At 44.1% G+C, this 22038-nt stretch overlaps 3 protein-coding genes and 1 long non-coding RNA gene across 5 annotated transcripts; 2 read left to right on the top strand and 2 right to left on the bottom strand.

Moving 5' to 3' along the window:
* Positions 1–50: 50 nt before the first annotated feature.
* Positions 51–14843, bottom strand: LOC115110664 (RecQ helicase-like 5). The gene is given in 19 exon segments (XM_029636492.2): positions 51–1022; positions 1100–1172; positions 1273–1497; positions 1624–1669; positions 1762–2423; positions 2661–2837; positions 2966–3059; positions 3171–3244; positions 3862–3920; positions 4029–4065; positions 4594–4696; positions 4967–4988; positions 4991–5187; positions 12013–12095; positions 12262–12536; positions 12702–12798; positions 13633–14154; positions 14304–14425; positions 14684–14843. Coding segments are annotated over 19 exon segments (3144 nt in total). The 5' UTR covers positions 14778–14843; the 3' UTR covers positions 51–840.
* On the top strand, positions 7153–11522 carry LOC115110667 (uncharacterized). Its single transcript, XR_003860659.2, has 3 exons — positions 7153–8180; positions 9927–10118; positions 10360–11522. It is a non-coding gene; the product is annotated as an uncharacterized LOC115110667 (long non-coding RNA).
* Positions 14844–14922: 79 nt separating the features above from the next.
* Positions 14923–16317, top strand: LOC115110666 (nucleoplasmin-like). Its single transcript, XM_029636495.2, has 5 exons — positions 14923–15386; positions 15489–15571; positions 15711–15921; positions 16076–16147; positions 16249–16317. The coding sequence occupies exons 1-4, from the start codon at positions 15335–15337 to the stop codon at positions 16129–16131; spliced, it is 402 nt and encodes a 133-aa protein (XP_029492355.1). The 5' UTR covers positions 14923–15334; the 3' UTR covers positions 16132–16147; positions 16249–16317.
* Positions 16316–22038, bottom strand: LOC115110665 (butyrophilin subfamily 1 member A1-like). Of its 2 annotated transcripts, none has more exons than XM_029636494.2 (7): positions 21903–22038; positions 20481–20561; positions 19724–19822; positions 19502–19603; positions 19118–19390; positions 18921–18999; positions 16316–17213 (listed from the first exon to the last, which is right to left on the bottom strand). In XM_029636494.2, exons 2-7 carry the CDS (start codon positions 20538–20540, stop codon positions 16627–16629), a joined length of 1200 nt encoding a protein of 399 aa, XP_029492354.2. In that variant the 5' UTR covers positions 20541–20561; positions 21903–22038; the 3' UTR covers positions 16316–16626. The 2 variants fall into 2 exon arrangements, with proteins under 2 accessions (XP_029492354.2, XP_029492353.2); XM_029636493.2 differs by having other exon boundaries at positions 19118–19393.

Raw genomic sequence — 22038 nt, forward strand, 5'->3', positions numbered from 1 at the left:
CATAAAACAGTCTTATTGCCTACGAGCCAATTAGTCACAACCACTAGACATTCAGTGTTAAGATATTTTATTTTACAAGTCTCACATGGAGCAATAGTGTGTGAAGGCTGGGTTTTGTTTAGATACATTTCTGTGAAGGATGGGTTTTGTTTAGATACATTTCTGTGATGGCTGGGTGTTTTTCCCCATTGGTGCATCAAGTGCTCTTTGGATTCCATCATGTTTGAAATGACTGACTGTTTGAAAAGTCACCCACCCGGTCACCAACCAGCACAGGCAGGCGTGGCCAGCTCTGATCTTTTAAGAACTTTGTACCAGATAACCATAAGGACAAGAGAAAAAACTAATCTTTTTGGGGATTCCTCAGCATAAACAAAAGTTCTCATTTAGAATCTCATGAAAACTAATAACTAACAAACTAACAACAAAAAAGACATTAAATTACATCTCTAAAATCAATCAAGGATAGAGTGTGGTTGTTACACATCCAGCTGGCTGTCCTCTTTAGTCAGGCAGAATGACCGACCAGGTAGCAGCAGGGTTTGGCCTGGTATAGCCATAGCATCCATGTCCTAGTCACATGGTGCTAACATCAAACAAAGAGCCACCTCTGTCCGGCGTTGAGCAGGGATGACTACTTGTTCCATAGCAGCAGCAGCAGACGTGCTGTATACAGTACATGTTTAATAGCCGCCATTACAGCGGCTCTCCACACCACGACAGCATGAGCCTGGAGTTGACACAGCATAGCAGCATATCATCTCTGTAACGGCTCAGTATCTTGGCCTGGGAGAGATGTGAGGGAGGGAATCAGTTGGAGAGAGAGAGTGGATGAAGGGATCAGACCCCCAGGTTGTTATCCTCCTCCACCTTTCTGTTCATAGTCCCGCCTCCTCCCATCCCTCTGTGTTCAGAGGTCTCAGTGCTGTGTGGTCCCTTCAGGTGCTTCCAGTCTGCTTCACTCTCACAGCGCTTCACACTGCTGAATAACTTCTTTATCAGATTCCTGGCCTGCATTTTCACTGTGGACACAAATATAGTTCATTATTAGAAAAGGCAGCTTGCGCTAGTGCGCACACACAATGTTTATCTTCCTCACCTTGACCTCTTCCCCTACTCCTCCCCTCTGCTAGTAGATGAGACAAGTAGCGGGCAAATGACTTGAACAGCTCCTACAACAAGGAAGATTTGGAATACTACGATTTGAAAAAGTGACAAATGAAGAACCAAATATCTTCATCACAGCTTATGCCCCTTCCCTCTCTCCCTCACCTTGGTGGCAAACTTGCCCTGCGTATAGAAAGGGTCTAGACAGCGCACCACGATGTCAGCCACCTCCTTCAGAGACACAGGCTTGGGGGCGTTGCTTGGGCTCCCTGGCTCCAGTACAGTCTCCTGGACTTTGGGGTTAAAAGTCACCTTCTTCCTGCTGTCCTGTAGGGGGCAGCTGCGCTTGGCTGAGGGGAGGGCCTCACTCTCTTCACTGTCCACACATAGCTGACACACACACACAGAGAAAATGTGGTAGTAGATGTTAACAATGATGTCATCATTACATTACTGTTAAAAAACCATGGACGACACAATAAGACTGTTGTGGCAATATAATATTGATCTCCATACCCTTAGTTTTAGCAACGATTTAGCCTTGCTTTCATGTGCATTTTGCCTGTGAAGAAGACAAAGGAGTTTAGAGAGAGAGGCGCAAAACGGAATAAACCAGTCAAAGACTTTATCTACAACTTCCGAGGGACATCTTACACTGTGATAGAGTCCAAGTCCAGTTTAGCTTCCTCTTTAACCTCCTCATCATCATTATTATCCAAGTTGTTGATTTCTGTGGGGATGGTGTCCATAGGGATAGTTTCAATGGGGATGGTTTCCATGGGGAAGATTTCCATGGGACTAGTGTCCATAGGGATGGTATCCATGGAGACAGTACCAGGTGTGATTTCCTGAGTGGGGAGTGACTGGGGTGGTATTGAAAAGGCCTGAGATGACACATCATTGGTTCTTATCTCCACCTCTTGACTCTTTTCAATCGGTTTCTTCCCAAAGTACTGGGTAATGTTGCGGGAGTTCTTAGCAGCCTCTGCTAGCATCTGCTTCTTGCTCAGGGCCTTGCCTCCTGTCTTGGTGGGACTGTTCAGGAAGGCAGAGACTGCATTGGCTTTAGCTCTGATGGAGGAGCTGATGGTTGGTGCTGTATCTCCAGTATTTGTCTCCTTCCTCTTCCCCCTCTCCTCCTCACCGGCTGACTCTCCAGACCCAGCCAGGCAGTCAGGGCCCCCGCTCCCTGTCCCACTGTTGGCCCCTGGACCTGTAGTGGAGCCCTCGCAGTTAGAGGCCCTCAGCAGCTCACTGGCAGTCTGGAAGGGGTTGGAGGAGCCCCTCAGACCTGCTCCTATTCTCTTCCGCTTTAGCTGGTGGAGAGAAGGAGACACAGAAGGAAGGATGCTTAGTTACTAATAGAACCCAGTATGAGGCTGACTCACAATAACACTGACTGCATCCTGTTACTAAATGGGCTGAGACAGTCTCAATGCATTAGCCAGTAGATACATATTTAGTCATTACTGCTGCTTATAAAGGAGCACTACAGTATTTTCTAAGGCGAAGTAAAAGCAGAGTCCTCTGTGTGCTGTGGTGTTGGGCCTTACTGAGTAGATCTGTGAGGCAGGCGTGAAGCCCTGCTGCTCCTCAGTCAAGGAGGAAGAGGAGGAGGCTGCTTCGTCTTTGGATTCAGTCTTTATCTCTGTGGATTCCCCAGAGCCGCTGGTCCCTTCTCTTCCTCCTCCTCCTGCAGAGGCAGCCCCTCCCTTCTTCATCTCTGATACCTTTAGGAACAAGAGATAAGTTAGATGAGTGAAAGAATAACTTTAAAAAAATAGCTTCCATAGGACTCGATACATAAAGTGACTTTACAGTTGTACAATAAACCAGACAGTAGTCAGGAGCTACTTACTCTCTTCAGGACAGCTGCTTTGTACAGGTTGGAAGACTTGGTGATCTTGAAGACCTCATGTTCAATATCCACTGCCAAGGAGAGTGTTTCAGATCTGGGTGAGGGGCGGGGGAAAAAGGCAAAGAAAGAAATCCAAGTGTCAGTTCAGTTGTCCCAGTGGCATCAATGACTTGGTATTTTAGGTGCATGTGGTTAGTACTGGTACCTGTGTGTGTCTGCTGCTGCCACCTGGTGGTTGTTCAGAGCCTCCTGTAACAGGGCCACACAGTGCTCCCGGGCCTAGAATTGATGCACACATTTGGCACACACTCTCGTCAAAACTATTGTTTTTAAAGGTAAGTGAAGATGTATTCATTTTATTTCCCCCCTCTATTCAAAGGGAAAGTGTCATTGAGATTTAAAGCATGTCTTTACAAGGGAGAACTGGTCAGTAGCAGCTCCAGAATAAAATCAACACTATACATATATTTATTGAAACTTTTTTTAAATCATGACATACAATCAGTCAGACACCGCTAAAAAAATACAAATGGGGCTAAGTTTTTCCTTGAAAATGGCTATTCTTGTAATACATGTATGAACCACAGTGGTAGTACAATCCCCTTTCTGTTCCCTCGATCTGCAAACATAGATGTTCAGTGCTCTGTGCATTAGATCACAAATTGAGTTTGGGACCCGGGATAAGCCAGCATCTTGTTGGGTGAACGATTTAAAGCAGAATTTAATTATGGATTAATAAATAGTTTCTAACGAGCTCGTGATGGTGGAGACGCTGAATACACAAGGACATGTGCATTAAACATCAAAAACATGGGAGTGTGCATATTGCTTTGCAAGTACGTGAGCATGCATGTGAGCATGCGCGTGTGTGAGACGTTTCCATACTAGAGCTGTACCTTGACAGTGAGCCTGGGGATTTTCTGGCTGCTGGCCTCCCTGAGTGGGCAGTTATCATCTGCAGACACAGTTGAACACAATATCCAAACCCATTCAGTCACATAACAGTATTATTAGCCAGTCACTTTGCTTGCCTACACTGATATTACAACAGTAGAGAACCCACCTGGGGGGATAAATGAATCTTTGTGTCCCTCAGACACCTACAGAGGAAAGAGAGAGAGAAGTAAACAAAGGGAAATAAGACACCCCCCTCACACTTCTATTGTCAGTTAGAGCAGAGAACCTACAGAGGGCCCCTCAAATTCCTCACTCCAGCACTAGACCGCTGCCTCTCTCACCTAGTTTCTAATATTTTCAGTGTTCCAAGCCCCATGCTGTTGCTGGCAGCATCTCAAACCAACAGTCTCAAAATAATGGCTCAACTCAACACGTCTTTTGTTTGTCAGGATTAATAGTATTGATTTGAATAGCCCTGTTGTGCTGATTTGACTCCACATATGGGAGAGATTTACCACATGGTGCCTTACAGGGGCCCCTAGCCCCATAGCCTCCTTGCCTGGCTGACTGGCTGGCCACAGCTGGAACACAGATGTGGAGAGAGAGGAAGCTGCTACAGTGTATGAAGGTTTGTTTACTGAAGCAATGGAACGCTTATGAGTCAGATGTTGTGTATAACAGTATGACAGCAGGGCTGTCCATGTACACAGTACATGAATGCGAGGTTTCACCTTGCGCAGGTTCATTTGTTTCTTGAAGAGATCTCCAAACTCCTTCCTCCGATGCTCGGAGCCATCATCATCACCACCACTCTCCCAGCCCTCCTCATCATGCCTGAGGAGATGACATCACCACAGACCTCAGCATTCCTACTGTACTGTCTATGAGTGACAGCTAGAAAACACATTTTAAAATCAACAATACATTTGAAAATAATCCTAATCCAACCAAATACTGCATTAAAAACATGACTAGCGAGTCAGAAGGAACCCCCCCCCATCTTTCCCTGTTAGCAACTAAAAACTACAACAAATTTTAGCCTGGATGCCAGTCTATTTCTGCTTTAGACCGGCCTCCAGGCTACTAGACCATTGCATTTCTGACCTCTCAAAGCCGTAGCCCTTCCTCCCCCGGCGTAGAGGTCACGGTCAAACCCAAACGGGCCCCTGGGCTGTGTGCTCCAAGCTGCTCCAGTCTTGGTGCACAAAGTGGCCCCCTTCTCCAGCTGGGCCCGCACAGCCTTGGGGTCACGACAGTAGTCACAGGCCCCCGCACAGTCTGGCTTCTGGTCCCCAAAGAACTTGGAGATGGTGGCATGGCGGCAGCTGAGAGAGAGCCCAGAAATACGGGTGTGAGAGAGACAAACATATTGCAGACATGCTAGAGGTCAAAACCCTAGGAGGCCTTGCATTCACAGAGTAGCTCAGTGGACCCCAGTGTCTCTAAATGCTCAGAGCCAAGATATCATGTGGCCAAATAAGGCTGTGACCCGACCCGAGTCACTAGATGTTACTTGAGCAGAGAGGGGTCGTTCCGTTTGATTTGAATGCCTGTTTGACCACACCCCTTTTGATTTGAACAAAACGTACCATACATATTTGCCCATGATAGAAGTGGTCAGGAAGTGACTTTTTGGCAGTGGTGGAAAAAGTACCCAATTGTCATACTTGAGTAAAAGTAAAGATACCTTAATAGAAAATGACTCCAAAAAAAAGGCACCCAGTAAAATACTACTTGAGTAAAAGTAGTTGGTTTTAAATATACTTAAGTATCAAAAGTAAATGCAATTGCTAAAATATACTTAAGTATCAAACTTTAAATAATTTTAAATTCCTTAGATTAAGCAAACCAGACAGCACAATTATCATTGTTTTTTACATTTACGGGTAGCCAGGGACATGCTCCAACACTCAGACATAATTTACAAACTAAGCATTTGTGTTTCGGGAGTCCACCAGATAAGAGGCAGTAGGGATGACCAGGGATGTTCTCTTGATTAATGCGTGAATTGGACAATTTTCCTGTCCTGCTAAGCATTCAAAATGTAAGGAGTACTTTCGGGTGTCAGAGAAAATGTAAATATTAAAAAGTACATCATTTTCTTTAGGAATGTAGTGAAGTAAAAGTTGTCGAAAATGTAAAATAGTAAAGATACCGAAAAAAACAACTACTTAAGTAGTACTTTAAAGTATTTTTACTTAAGTACTTTACACCACTGCTTTTTGAAACCTGAATGACAAAACATTTAGGCGATATAGGTGCTCAAGTAGACTTATTTTGCATACCCCACCATAACATGAGACATCAATGTCTTAAAATCACTGGAAAAGATAAACAGTTGAGTTTGATATAATTTTAAAACGTACAAAAAGGGTTGTCAAACTATCATCTGAGGTTTTTGAATTGTGCCTGCCATCGGTTGAGACACAGCATACTCTTGAATACAGGGTGGTTGTCAAGTTTTAGCTGATACATTTACTAAAATGTGACTAAAATAAAAATGTCTACTTTTAAAAATGGTACCACAGAGATGGTTGGAGGTCCACACATCAGAGAATGTTGACTTGAATGGGAATATCAGTTTGTTTAAATAACATTGTCAACCTTCCATAGGAAACCTATTGAAATCAAAGAAATATAGATCATAGAATAGACATTCCCATTTAAGTTGACATTCAATTGTGGGTGGACCAGCAGCCATCTTTATGGTAGTAATTAGAAGTAAACATTTTAATTACATTTAAAATGTCAATGGTGTATCGGCTTAATTGCAGGGGTCTGAAGGGATAGGTCCATTCTATGAATTATATTTCTATGATTGAAATGACACCCACCCTGTACTCAAGAGCATGTTGTGTCTCAACTGAAAGAAGGTATCAAATATTTTGACAACCCTTTTTGAAAGCTTTTAAATGATTTCAAATCTAACTGTTTATCTTTTCCAGTGATGAAGACATTGTGGGGTATGCAAAACGGGTCCACTTTGAGCCAGAATGTTTTGGCATTCAGGTCCCCCAAAAAATACACTTTCTGACCACTTCTACCATGGGCAAATATGTATGGAAAGTTTCATTCAAATCAAAATGGGTGCGGTCAAACAGTTATGGAAATCAAATGCAGTGACTCTGCAAGAGTGTGAAGTGTATTCTCCAGTAAAAGAACACCCGTTTATCGATACGTCTGTGAACTGGATGCGTTTTCTGCTCACTCGTAGACACACCACTCCCTTCTATTCTGACAAACTCGATTGATGAGGAGAAAAAGGGGTTGTGGGTGTGGAAAGACTCCTGAGTGAATAATGTGAAACAGAGACGAGGTTCTATAAAATAACTGCTTCCCTAGAGTCTCGTCTGAATAGCAAACCAAAATCATCTACTTTTAGGAGACTTGTGGGTGAGTGAGATTGGTCATATGGGTGGTGGTTGGTGAGGATGTTACTGTTCTAAATGACTTTTAAATAGATTAACATCTGAATGTCTATTCACTCTTTACAGTATGGCTGTTCCGCTTCTTTGTATAACAGCTGGCTCTTTCACGCAATACACAATATTATGTAATGTATACACACACACAGAGATCCATTCAGTCGTACACACATTCATACAGGCTAGTGTCTCTTGGAGGAATACTAGTCAAGACACCTCCATAACACACAAAGCAAGACTACCTCGGATGGAAACCCAGTCTCCACAGCTTTCAAAGAGGGGGGAAAGAGGCAGTCTCACCAAGGGAGGGGAGAGTAAGAGACAGACAGTGAGAGAGACAGAGAGAGCGAGAGAGAAAGAGAGCGAGAAAGAGCTCATGAAGCAACAGAGTCTTTCCAGAGGAGGAGTGAAGGAAGAAGAAAATGACCCACAGCAGAAGGAGGAGATGATGAACTAGCCTATATTAATACAACAGGCAGAGAGCACAAAAACACAGCAGGAGTCCTGTGTAAGTGGAGATAAACAGCGTTGCTATTGCACAACCGCTGCCTTTTCCACTGGCACCAAGAGATGACAACAGCTACTACTAACTGGGAGAGAAGCAAGAATAAAAGGAGAGAGTAAGAGTGGAGCGAGAGACGGTGGAAAGCAAACCAATGACAGCTGGAGAAAAAGCTCAAATGGAGCCCGACCCAGAACAGACTGTACAGAGGACAGCAGTGCAGCGGGTGGGGTTTTGGTCATCTCTTGGCTTCGATGCTAATCGCTACTTGAGGACTTATCTCTACTAACCCTAATCCTGAAAAGACCGCTGGGTCGAGGAGGCGAAGTCATCACCTCTGTGTCACTGCTGGCTCCAACTCACAGGGAACTCGCTCTCCACACTCACTCAGGTAGGTGTTGGTGCTTGTGTTACATCACTAACTGATTCGCTTCGTTAGACGAGCACAGTTTAGCACCTTTATTTACTCTGTTGCATATCTGCAAACTACCCATACAGTTCAGGTGAGTGTATGCTGGTTGTGAGTGTGTACATGTAGCCTATATACATGCAAATACAGGCCAGAATAACAGTCTTAACATACTTTATAGCCTAACCAAAAGAATGTGAAGAGTGTAATTTAGCTGTATGGGTAGTGTATTCTGTATTTAGTGTATTAATGGGGAGGCCATTTACATGTGAACACAGTGTGGACCAGAGTTGGAACAGCTCTAGAAGGAGAGCACTCTTCCTGTATGTCATTATCATAATGACATTTCTAACAGCTAAATATTTAGCTACACTTTACTACTGTGGGAAGACTTGCTCCTATACCCCCCGGCCTAGCCGTGAAACCGGAGACTGGTGAAAGCCCAGTCTGACTGGGATCTATCACTACACCAGCTGGTGGGAGTCTACCTGGGAGAGAGAGACAGAGCAGCTGTGGGAAACAGCACTAAAGTAAAAACTATTGTCAGCGGAATTCATACAAAATACATTGGCCAGAACACATTCCACCACAATGGACTCGGTCTGGTCCAGCAACACAACAGGAACAGAAGCTCTTTAAAAGGGACACAGACAACAGGACAAAGAGACTGAGCCAACAGTCTGGTATCTGTTTTACATGCCACACCTATAGTCAATAAAGTATTTTACTATCAAATGAATTGAAGCACTATTCTATTTGTCTAAAGACTTCCCCTTTAATAGAATCAATACATTCAATTCTATCCTAATCCAAGTCAATCTAGTGTTGTGATGAAGAGAACGGACATGTAATGTAATCAAGTAGCCTACAGTGTGATCAGGGTTGGGAGAGGAGAAGTGACACTGTGGTGTAGCTGCATAACTAGAGAGAAGAAGATAAAGAGAGTGTGATGAGGAGGAGAACTGTGAAGGAATGATCATGAGATAATTCATGAGCAGGATCCTGTCTTGGCATCAATTGTCCAATTACCCAACTGCTATTCAGTTTATAGGGAACATACTTTCCCATAGCAACAGCAACATATGTCCTACTCATATGTGCATAATGAATAGACAGAAACTTAAAATATATTCTAACACACAACAAGGCAAATATCAGTGTCTGCCCTTGAAATAACATAGATAAAAGTCCTCCCTTTGTACAGGCAGCCAGTGGGACCCTTCTCTCGGTATCATGACAGTTGTGATAACTGTGGTGTGTCAGTCCACAGCTATGCTGCTGGGAGAGCCCTAGAATTACTCTAGTAAGCCTGGAACAGACACAATCCCACTGGCCCAGAAAAACTCAATCCTTCACACACCAACATATTACCAGATTATAACACACTTTCTAGATCCTCCTCTTTCTTATAGGAGGAGCTGGAATCCGTTGATTTCGCTCTGTCCTACCTACTCATCAGAAACACATGCACTAGCAGCTCGCCTATATATTCAAGGATGAACACAATGGTTTGTCAACATTCCATTGGTGTCAGGTCATCTACATAGTTAGACAGTAACATACAGCATCTCTGACTTCTAGACTCACAGTCCATTATGGGTGAAGAATAAGGAATGAAACAAATGCCTAGATTCTAATAATTCTAACAATATATTGTAATAATAATCCATTATTAATAATCAATAATCCATATTTCATCCAGTTTTATCCCTTTATTTGTGGCTTCAGCAAAGTGGTCACATCACACAACCTGCACCCAGATACTACAGAGTTGCACCCCCCCCCCCAGTGTGAGGGACATGATGGATGCCAGGGAGGAGATGCTGACCCTGCTACAGAAGCTCTGGGCCAAACTGCAGGGTCTCCCCACCGCCAGCCCTCTGGAGATGGGGGCCTTCGCTGTCCTCGTCCTCTTTATCGGTAATCTACACCTCTCATACATAATATATACATAGATATAACACACACACACCTCTCAGTGGAGATATACTCCATACACCTAACCATGTGCTTCAGAACACGTCAGAACATGTCTTGCAAAGGATGAAACTCCAACATCTTTAATATCACTTTAGATAGTGTGAAATCAATCATCTTGTCTGAACAAAATTCAAATAGGTAGGCTAGCTACTATAAAAGGTGTTCGTGTGTTCTTTCCTAGTGGTCTTCCTGCTCATGCTGCTGATGACCTGTTTGACGTGCTGCTGCTGTCACAGAACCAGAACCAAGGGCCCACATAGTCAGCTAACCTGAGACAATCCCCACTTCCCCCAATAATGAGGAGAGACATTATAAACAGGCACTCTATGGAGTGCCACTGTATCACCAGGAGAGACATTCTGGAGAGACATTCTGGAGAGGCACTCTATGGGCCTCTTAACCCCGGAGGAATGATGAGGACCCGTGGGGAGGGTGTGGAGCCCATCTATAAAGGAGCCCGGCCCTTGAACAACACACCTCCATACAAAACACACACAGAGCCTCCCTGAGAAGCAGTCAAACAGGCCCGGCTTTCAGGAGTATCAACATTCCATGGGGCATCCCTGGGCTCTGCTGGCTAACAAAGCAGTCTTTGACGTGAGAGATGGACAAGACTAGACCTCTAGGACGGCTTCAACTGATCCACACAACACAAAGAACACAGGAGCATGGAAACACACACACACACACACACACACACACACACACACACACACACACACAAAAGATCCCAATAGAAGCACAGGAGATTGCTTGGGGAGATGAATGTCTGTCAGTTCTAGGATGTATGGGTGTCAACTCAACCTCTGCCACTGGCTCATAGACTCTAAGAAAGAGCCCTCTGCAGTTTCCATCAACAACTCACTTAAATGGAGGCATCTTGCCAAACCCCTTGTAAGAGTGTTGCCATATGTCTTCTATCTAAAGGACTTCCTTTGCTTTATTTCCTTGTTCAAGTGCAAGATGGAACAAGGAAACACAGAAATGTCCGACTTGCTAACTGGTTGACCGCGGCACGTGTATAACTACAACAGTTAGCAAGTCGAAAAAGTCTGTTTCCTAGTTCCGACTAGCACGTGAACACAGCATTAGTTCAGCAAAAACAAGCCATTATCTCATTCCTCAGGCGATTCAGAGGACCATGCCTGCCCTCTGCTGCCTTGTAATATGCTTCACAGTTACACACAAAAACAGAAAAAGAGTAATGCTGTCATTTCCATATAGTTGTTGCATAGGTTAAAAAGGGCATCTCTTCCTTCTGAAAAAGCATTTTCTTAGCCTGCCTAAAATAGTGCATTACGCGTTTGTATCTCTCTTACATGAAATAAAACAAAATGCAGATGATTGTAGTGAGTTATATCAGGGGTTCCCAAACTGTTGGCTGCTGCTGTACACACACACACACACACACACACGTTGCAATTTCAAAATGATGTAGTACATCATCAGTTTCTCAGTCATTGCAGACCTTAGAGAGCCATTTATAACTTGTCCGAAATGTCCAGATCAACCAGCCTGTTGATTTTTTGTAATGTTTGAGTCACTCAAATATCACATGACAAAACATATAGAATTGCAAGAAAATTTGCTTTAAAACTGCAAAAGTTTCTCCGCACACCATGACAAAATGTGTAGATTTGCAGGAAATATTGTATGCTTTTAAACCTGCAAAATCTTCTCTCCTCCAACAAAAAGGGTGTGTCATGAACAGTGCTTGTGGTCACAGAAATAGATTTGGCGCGCGAGCACAGGGGGAGCGCGAGATGTTCCCCAATGCTGGAAGAGGAGGCCTGAGTGTAAAAGTTTGGGAACCCCTGTGTTATATAACACTCACCCCTCTTGCTCACAGAATGACACCATGGCCTCGAAGTCTGTGATGGCAGCCTTGTCCTGATCTTTCTCGGAGCCACGCTTTGCCTGCAGAGAAGTCACACAATCATTCGCTCAAAGTTAAATAAACAAACATAAAACGATTTGAACACTCTACACACCAATTGCAATCCCCATGCATTTACAGCACCATCATATTGCTATACTAATAACAAGCCCGTGAGGCAGGTTGACAGTGTAGTCTAGACGTAACCTGTTTGCGGGCCACCTCCTTGCGGATGAGGAAGTTCAACTGCTCCCTGTCCTTGGGGGAGTAGTACGTCCTGCAGGAAGAGGGCAGGCCGTCTCGCCCCGCACGCCCAGATTCCTGGTAGTAACTGGCTAGTGACTTGGCAAGGTTCCAATGGGCCACAAACCTGACATTAGATTTGTCCACCCCCATGCCAAAGCTGATGGTGGCCACAATGACAAGCACCTTACCCTGCATCCAATCAGTCTGAGCCTCTGTGCGATCTCCTGCCTTCAACCCTACACAAGCAGGAGTTAAAGGTCAAGAGTCATGCTGCCCACTTTATTATGTCTAGTCTCTCCATCAATAAAATAATCTGCTTGATTCTTATCTTTATTAAAATTTAACATTGCCATTTACTATCCTACCCCACAATGTTTGTAAGCCCTTGAGGAATGTCTCACCTGCATGGTAAGGCTTGGCCAGGACTCCCAGCTTAGTCAGTTGGTGAGCCACCGTCTCACAGCCATCTCTGGTCCGACAATACACAATTCCACAACCCTGAAGAAAGACATACAGATAAATATCCCAAGCTAAGTACCATGCACTGATTATAAGGCTGGATGACATATTGAATTCATGTTTTAGCGCAATATTCCAAATGCCTGTATCACAACAATCACTTTTTGTATTTTATGACCGTTTGTCTGCATTTTCTCATGTCTTTTTGGTCTTGTCTCCTTTGCACCTTCCCATTCTCTCTCACACACACAGGCCCCTCCCCCTTCCACTCACAACAACAAAGATGACACCTCACTTCCTCCCTGATAAGTGGTTCAACTCACTATTTGCATTTAAGGTTTGTTCCAACAGAATCGGTCATAGGGACACCGAAACACATTACTCTGATTACACCATCCATTATTTTACTGTAATAGAGGAGAAGTTAACCTTTCAACTCATCAAATTGCATGCAGAGCAGACACTAATAAAACCAGAGAATCAATTAACACAGATTCTGGTAAATTTATGTTCAGTTTGTTGCAAACCGGGCATTTTCAGCCAGATCGCTGAATATTGCAAAAAAGCAGGTTAAACTATTTTGATAAAATAATTACATTATTAGTGGGTTTTATGGTTGTGGACGGCTTATATTTACCCTAGGTATAATTTCACAAGCCCTGAATTCATTAGGTTATTGCTGACTGTTTGAAATGCGGTGTATTTGACCTTTAAATCTAGATATATATTGTGAATGGCCCATAATTTAAAAAAATAGACTTATGATTTTTAGGCCACAACGCCCAGCCCTAACTGATTACACCATCCATTAGATAGAGTAGGAAGAGATACTGCATATAAGGAGAGAGTCAGAGGGGAATCTAGTCCACCAACCTGTCCTTTGGGGCCTTCCCCCAGGGTCAGGGCCTCCCTGATGAAGGCATGTAGGTGCTTGTAGGGGTCCTCTAGTAGCTCCCTGTACACCACCTCATAATGCAGGTTACTGCGAAACACAGGTGTGGCAAAGGACAGCGGTGATCGCAGCCTCAGGGACTTTGCTATGTCTTCCTGCACCTTCTGGGGTGCCGTGGCCGTCAGCGCCACGCAGGGTATCCCGGGAAGACGGGCACGCAGACTGCCCAGTTTGAGGTAGTCTGGTCTGAAGTCATGCCCCCACTGGGAGACACAGTGAGCCTCGTCCACAGCCAGGTAGGAGAGGAGGCTCCGGGAGAGTAGGCCTGTAAGGCAGGGCTGGAAGGCAGAGGAGGCCACCATCTCTGGGGTGATGTAAAGCAGCTTCAACCTGGGGCTCTCACTCTCCAGATCGGCCAGGATCAGACGGCGCTCCCCTGCAGGGAGCTTGGAGTTGATGGAGCATGCAGGAATGTTCAGGTCCCTTAGGTGGTCCACTTGGTCCTGTTATGGTGGATACAGAGAAAGGGATCATCATTGAAGAAACCTACAGCTAGCTATGCAGTTAAGGATAGCTCAGTCTATATCAGAATCAATCATGTAATCAGGACAAATTACACAACAGAAGAAAATGCTAAAGAAGAGAGACTGACCTGAATGAGAGCGATAAGAGGGGATATGACCAAGGTAATACCCTTAGCCAACACTGCGGGAAGCTGGTAGCAGAGGGACTTCCCTGCCCCGGTGGGCATGCACACAAAAACATCCCGGTCACCTGCACACAACAGGGGTAGTCATTTACAATTTTCCATCGACAGTCCGATTTGGGCAACGGCATTACTCAGATATGTTTAATAACAATAGCTGATCATGCTAGCTAGTAGTAGGTAACAGTCAATGAACTGGTTGAAGAATTTGCTAATTAGCTACCTAGCTAGTTAGATAGCCCACGGCTGGCTAAGATTAGCTAAAACTAGAAGAGCCGTTCCTAGGTCAATTATTGTAAGTCCAACATGTCTATTGTGGTTCTCACCTTTAACAACTGCTTTAACAACGTCCTCCTGCTTCTGGGATCGGAACTTATCGAACCCAAAATGGGTTTTTAACGCCTTTTTAATGGAAGTCATCTCTTATCCAGAAAAACGTCCAACTTGACAACAAACTTCATTCTCTAGTCGTCGCGTATCGATGACATCATGCCAGTCGGCACATAATAAGGAAGCCATATTTTAACTAGTGAATCTCTTTAAACACATTTTATCTACGGTTCTCTTTTAAATATACATTTTTATGTAATGTCAAATGACCGAAATAGATCTGTTTATATTTTGTGCAAAAAAAACATTAAACGCACACAACTGATTAGATTCATCATCCATGGCTACACGCCTTTGTTTTCCTGGCCAATGAGAGTCGAATGCGCGGTGATTAGCACCTGATTAGCACGACCCAGACCAGGACATATTTTAATGCTAGAATTGTTTTTGTTGTCTCGATCTGTGAGGTGAGTCTCCGTTTGAGTTCTGGTTGAATTTGGTGACCTCCATAGACCACTTTATCAACACCCAAACCAAAACACTGACACAATCGAAACCCCTGATTTATGTATCAATAAAGCAGGGAGAGAATAGGCATAGGATTGCAGAATATTAAAAGGAGGTTAACTCCACTCCACTTCATCGCCATGGATCTCTCCCTTTCACCCTCTGTTTCTGACACGGTCTGTGTGCTCTGGGGTATGTACCGAGGTTAATGCCACTTTGAGATGGCTTGAAATTGGTGACCTAGATGCACAACAATGTATTGTAAACCCAGGGTCTCCTCTCTCCTCTGACTAGGCTGTGAGCTGAATGACACCCAGAGAAAGGCAGTGTTTGAAATAGCGGAGGATTTGATGGAGCATCAGTTCTTTATCCGAACGGTCAGTCTAAGTCTTTAGTCCATCTCCAGCCCTCTCCACACACCCCATTAGCAGAGATCACTTGACTTAGTCAGTGACACAACAATTAACATAGTCCAATGACAGCCCAACTCCTAATCTCTGCTCCCCTTGTGTATAGATGTGTCTGAGTGCAGAGGCCAGTAAGGAGATGCATGTGGTGGAGGTACAGGACAGAGTTGGGGAATGCTGCAAGCCAGTGCCCATTGCCACACTTCACCCTATGTGCCAACCTATGGTCAGTTTCAGTGGGTTTGAGCTCATCCCACCTGTCATCTTCAACCTTCGCTCTGGGCAGGGCCCCCTCTTCATTTCTGGACAGCATTTGACATGTAAGTAATTGAGATAGGAGAAAATGATGTTATTGTCTAGAGAATGGCATAAAAATACATATTAATCAGAAACTATTTGTATGTCAATTCTGGGACTCTTTATTTGGCCTTAAGTTCAATTCAAATGATACCTGGAATTGTTGTGCTGTCATAGTGGTCTATGAGGAGGAGGAGGAGGAGAAGGAGGAGGAGGAGAAGGAGGGCTTCTAATCAACACCCCCACTTGGTAAGTAAACAAATCTAGAACTTCATAACATGATTACCTATTTTGATCCCTTATGACATTGTACAGTTCAGTATGAAATAGTTATTGTGTTTTTATTTCAGATCACAGTGGTCTTCAATAACATGATCACATTTGAAGGACTTCAATAAAACACAGCACAAAAAGTAGAACCTTTGAGTTTCGTATATTTATTCATCACGGAAAGTGCATTGTTATTGCAGGATTAATATTTCACAATAGATTAAGATAATACTACAGTATTCTTTCAAATGTATGAAAATACAGAGCATGTGAGTGCATAGCATAACTGGAGTAAGGAAGAGGCAGAAAGAATCACATAGAAGCAGCAGCATCAGTGGTCACATAGCTATCCAATATCATGATGGTCTACTTCTTTACAGTAACGAAGGTTCTGATTACTCTATAGGAGTGGTGAGAGGGTAACCATAGGGTGGAGGGATGGTGTTAAGAGGGAAAGTTCAGCCCCACAGGCACAGGGAGGGACAGAGGCAATAGGCCTTGCTCCCAGGGGACTTGATCACCAGGTCCTTAATGATTTCTGTCGTGCCGAACAGAGGGAACAGCTTCTCGTTGAAGTTCTCATTGTAGGTGTAGATGTGGGAGCGGCTGTCTACGTCGTAGAAGGACAGCTGGCCCTGGTCATAGTCCAGGTAGACGGCCACCTTGCGCGGGATAAGACCAGGCGGCAGGGCAGTGAAGGGCACAGTCAGGGCCTTGAGCTCCGTGCCCCTCTCCAGGCGCAGGGTCAGGTAGCCCGTGTCTGTGTTCAGGGACTTGAAGCCCTTCCTCAGGGCTGACTCCTTGGCCACACCCAGCCGAAAGTCCCGCTCCCCCACCTCCACCTCCCAGTAGTGGCGGCCAGAGTTGAAACCCTCCACCCCTGTGGCGCACCACCAGCCATCGAAGCGCTGGTGGTAGTTTGGCACATCCTTTCTCTCGAAGCCGCAGCGCATCTTCTTCTCGTCATTGGAGATCAGCAGGTCAGGGTTGGCTGTGTCCAGGTCAAGGGAAATCTCCACTGCTGCATTAGAGATCCAGTCCCATACTGGAATATACAGTGGGGCAAAAAAGTATTTAGTCAGCCACCAATTGTGCAAGTTCTCCCACTTAAAAAGATGAAAGGCCTGTAATTTTCATCATAGGTACACTTCAACTATGACAGACAAAATGAGAAAAAAATCCATTAAAAAATCACATTGTAGGATTTTTAATGAATTCATTTGCAAATTATGGTGGACAATAAGTATTTGGTCACCTACAAACAAGCAAGATTTCTGGCTCTCACAGACCTGTAACTTCTTCTTTAAGAGGCTCCTCTGTCCTCCACTCGTTACCTGTATTAATGGCACCTGTTTGAACTTGTTATCAGTATAAAAGACTCCTGTCCACAACCTCAAACAGTCACACTCCAAACTCCACTACGGCCAAGACCAAAGAGCTGTCAAAGGACACCAGAAACAAAATTGTAGACCTGCACCAGGCTGGGAAGACTGAATCTGCAATAGGTAAGCAGCTTGGTTTGAAGAAATCAACTGTGGGAGCAATTATTAAGAAATGGAAGACATACAAGTCCACTGATAATCTCCCTCGATCTGGGGCTCCACGCAAGATCTCACCCCGTGGGGTCAAAATGATCACAAGAACGGTGAGCAAAAATCCCAGAACCACACGGGGGGACCTAGTGAATGACCTGCAGAGAGCTGGGACCAAAGTAACAAAGCCTACCATCAGTAACACACTACGCCGCCAGGGACTCAAATCCTGCAGTGCCAGACGTGTCCACCTGCTTAAGCCAGTACATGTCCAGGCCCGTCTGAAGTTTGCTAGAGAGCATTTGGATGATCCAGAAGAAGATTGGGAGAATGTCATATGGTCAGATGAAACCAAAATATAACTTTTTGGTAAAAACTCAACTCGTCGTGTTTGGAGGACAAAGAATGCTGACTTGCATCCAAAGAACACCATACCTACTGTGAAGCATGGGGGTGGAAACATCATGCTTTGGGGCTGTTTCTCTGCAAAGGGACCAGGACGACTGATCCGTGTAAAGGAAAGAATGAATGGGGCCATGTATCGTGAGATTTTGAGTGAAAACCTCCTTCCATCAGCAAGGGCATTGAAGATGAAACGTGGCTGGGTCTTTCAGCATGACAATGATCCCAAACACACCGCCCGGGCAACGAAGGAGTGGCTTCGTAAGAAGCATTTCAAGGTCCTGGAGTGGCCTAGCCAGTCTCCAGATCTCAACCCCATAGAAAATCTTTGGAGGGAGTTGAAAGTCCGTGTTGCCCAGCAACAACCCCAAAACATCACTGCTCTAGAGGAGATCTGCATGGAGGAATGGGCCAAAATACCAGCAACAGTGTGTGAAAACCTTGTGAAGACTTACAGAAAACGTTTGACCTCTGTCATTGCCAACAAAGGGTATATTAAAGTATTGAAATAAACTTTTGTTATTGACCAAATAATTATTTTCCACCATAATTTTCAAATACATTCATTAAAAATCCTACAATGTGATTTTCTGGATTTTTTTCCTTCTCATTTTGTCTGTCATAGTTGAAGTGTACCTATGATGAAAATTACAGGCCTCATCTTTTTAAGTGGGAGAACTTGCACAATTGGTGGCTGACTAAATACTTGTTTGCCTCACTGTACATAACAGATTAGTAACAAATATTAGTCAAATAAACAATACGTTCTGTGAACATCATATCTGGCTCTGTCAATGCCTATCCAAGGCATCACATACCTGAGTGAGGAATGTAGCGGGCAGCACCTATCTTCTGAGTCCTCTGCTTCCATATGAGCCACTGTTGAGGGATGGCTTCCTGCAAGCACAAAGATGGAGAGAGAGAAAAGCGACTTTGGTAAATATCAGAGCTGTTATCATGAATATACATTCATTTATTTTAAAGGGGGACAATTGATATTTAAGGAGGCCCCCACCTTGTCCAGGCCCTGTGTCAGTAAGACCCACATGAGCAGTTCCATGGCTGTCAGGAGGTTGGGCATGTGGCGACTCCTCCATGCAGCCTGGAGGTCCTCCAGAACTTGAGCCACAGCCTCCCCAGGCCACACACTTTGCTCAGGTTGGGCTCTCAGGTCCTTGGTCCAGTTGATGATGGTCCTCTTAGCGTTCTCCATTTCATTCTCACTGAACAGGTCCTGCTTCCTCCACTCGCTCTCCTCTGGCCAGCCATCCGACTGCATGGGCCTCTTCTGCTGACAACAGGTGAAGACTCATTCAACACGTGTTTGGAGAATGTCACCTGCAAGCTATACAGTATATATTAATAGCTGTTGCAGTATATTGGCTCCTGCTCTCCATACCTTGCTCTCCAGCAGAGACGCCCACTCCAGGATGAAGGCCCTGCAAAGAGGAGTGGGCCAGATGTCCTCTAGTTTCCAGATGTTCTCCAGCACCTCAGACCTCTGCAGAGAGGACATAGACAAGTGGGGGATTTAGTAGACTTGTTTATCCTCCAAACTAGACCTGACAATGGATACTTGTATAATGGATGTTACTAAAGGTGTGTATATATTTCAGTGTACCTGGCACACTCGATTGAGATCTCTAGCCAGCTCCACTATAAACAGCTGATTCTCTTCCAGTGGCTCTCTCTTCTCATTCTTCGCCCTCTTGCGAGATTCCTGACAGACAAAAAAAAGAGTGTAAAGACTTAGCCATAGAACACATAGAAAGTAGCAATAAAAAATAAATATTAGGAAAAGAGGAAAGGAAACAGATTTAGGACAGAAATTGGTGTTTTACTAGTGCATTAGGAAGTAATAAGGTCAACCCAGAAAAGGACCCACTTGGCCTTAACAAAATGCACACCATGCTCTTCTCCTTTCAGCAGCAAAGAAAGAGATCTCCTCTCTCCCATAACCCCCCTGACAGCATCTATTATTAAACTAAATCAAATCAACAGTCCGTGCAGGTTACTTGGCCCTGCATGCTCACTGCTGCTGTCTCATCTGCCAGCAGTAATCTGTTTTCCCTGGGGTTTTCCACACACACACACACACACATACCCACACACACACACACACCCACACACACACGTCAACTTTGATTTGTAATAGGTAATTAAATCAAACTACAGAAACAATTCAAACCTATCTACTTGAGTAAGCATGTGACTGGTGACGCTACCATGACAACCCCTCCACAGACATTTCAAGGTCACTTTCCTTTACGATAAAATCTTTGACCGTAGCAAAAAAGATTTGAACAAAAAAACATGTAAATGGTGTTTTTGTTGTTTGGAGGATTTGTAATGCATGACAGGAGTTTGACCTACTGTACCTTAAGCTTGGCTGTGATGTTCTTGACCGGCTCGACTATAAAGTGGAAACACTGCATCATCTTGGAAACTGTGCTGAGACTCTACAAAGAAAAAGACAGATAAAATAGCATTTTTAAATGTACCTTGACAGACAGGGAACCTCTACTTGACAGAATATACACTACCCGTGTAAGGATTTCAGATTGACAGGTGCTACTGCTGAACTAAAACCACACCACTGATCTGATTCAGTGGTAGCAGGACCACCTAAATTCTCTAAGGGGACTCAAATGGTTTGAAATCTAAAACTACCCCTGCCCTACTTTCATTAGAAATATGTCAGCTGTTCCACCCTACTGCCCTATATTCTGTCCCGAGTCAAGTTAAAAGACATTGGCATCATGGCCAAAGGAGTAACGCAGCTCCACTGTTAAGAAGATTGCTTTAAATCGTTAATCATAGTGCGGAGGGACAGACAACACATGGCTAATCGTACTGGACCAAATCCAAACAGCAACACCTCTGTGGTCATCATAACATGAAGAATACCTCCCCTTTGGTATCTTTAATGATACTCTGACCTAGTTATTGTGTGGATGTTATTCATGTCATATTATCATTGTGAGGTAAGCACGGGATCCTACCCACTTTTAGAGCCTGGGGCATCAACTGATCAGTAACTTGGTTAGGATCAGTGATGAGTCAGAGCAGAGGTTACTTGGCCCTCTGTAATGTGACTGGCCCTGCATGCTCTTTGCTGCTGTCTCATCTGCCAGCAGTAATGTGTTTGGCCTTTGTTTTTCCATAACACAGACACAGCAGGGTAAATGTGGCACGTGAGTTAGGTCAGTGTGCCACTGAAGCCCTTAGCATAATGACTGGCGCAAAATAATAATATTGATAAATGAAATGCATATTCATCGGCTCACATTGTGGAGAGCAGAACCAGATGGCATTTGTTACAAAATTCATGGTAAACTCATGTCAACCTTTAGTAATAGAATACAAATAAATACAATGGAATGAAATGGAATACAATGCAACAAAAATGTGAGTAGGCAAATTAAATCATGAAAGCAAAAACAGGGAGCATTGTTCAGGTATTCAGAGTAGGCCTGTGTGTATTACATCTTTTGTTTGAGTGACAGTGACCCAGTTACAGACCAGTCTAGACACACGCAGTCTGCGCACAAAGTAATGAGTAGGGTCGTGTGACTTTGCGGCACTGCCAGAGTGCTTGATCCTATATATCCTTGGTTGACATTGCAACATGTCGAATTTTACACTATGCATGATAGTTACGTTATTTTTGCGACACTAAACAATGCCATGCTGTTATGTGACGTCTGTGGACTTTCATGCAATCGAAATGAATGTAATTATATTTGATAGAAGATTTGACACAATCATGCAGTTGAGTCGTACAAACTTGTTAGACATACCTGTCACAATGTTGTAATGTAAGCCGATTGGTGTCTTCTATACACGGGAGTAATTCTATTAGAGAACAAGTTGACTGTATGCTGCAGTATGACTGACCTTGTTTACATACACGATTTTCCTAGGAACGAAGATGGT

The sequence above is a fragment of the Oncorhynchus nerka genome, linkage group LG21 (assembly GCF_034236695.1).
Source record: "Oncorhynchus nerka isolate Pitt River linkage group LG21, Oner_Uvic_2.0, whole genome shotgun sequence".
NCBI lineage: Eukaryota > Metazoa > Chordata > Actinopteri > Salmoniformes > Salmonidae > Oncorhynchus > Oncorhynchus nerka.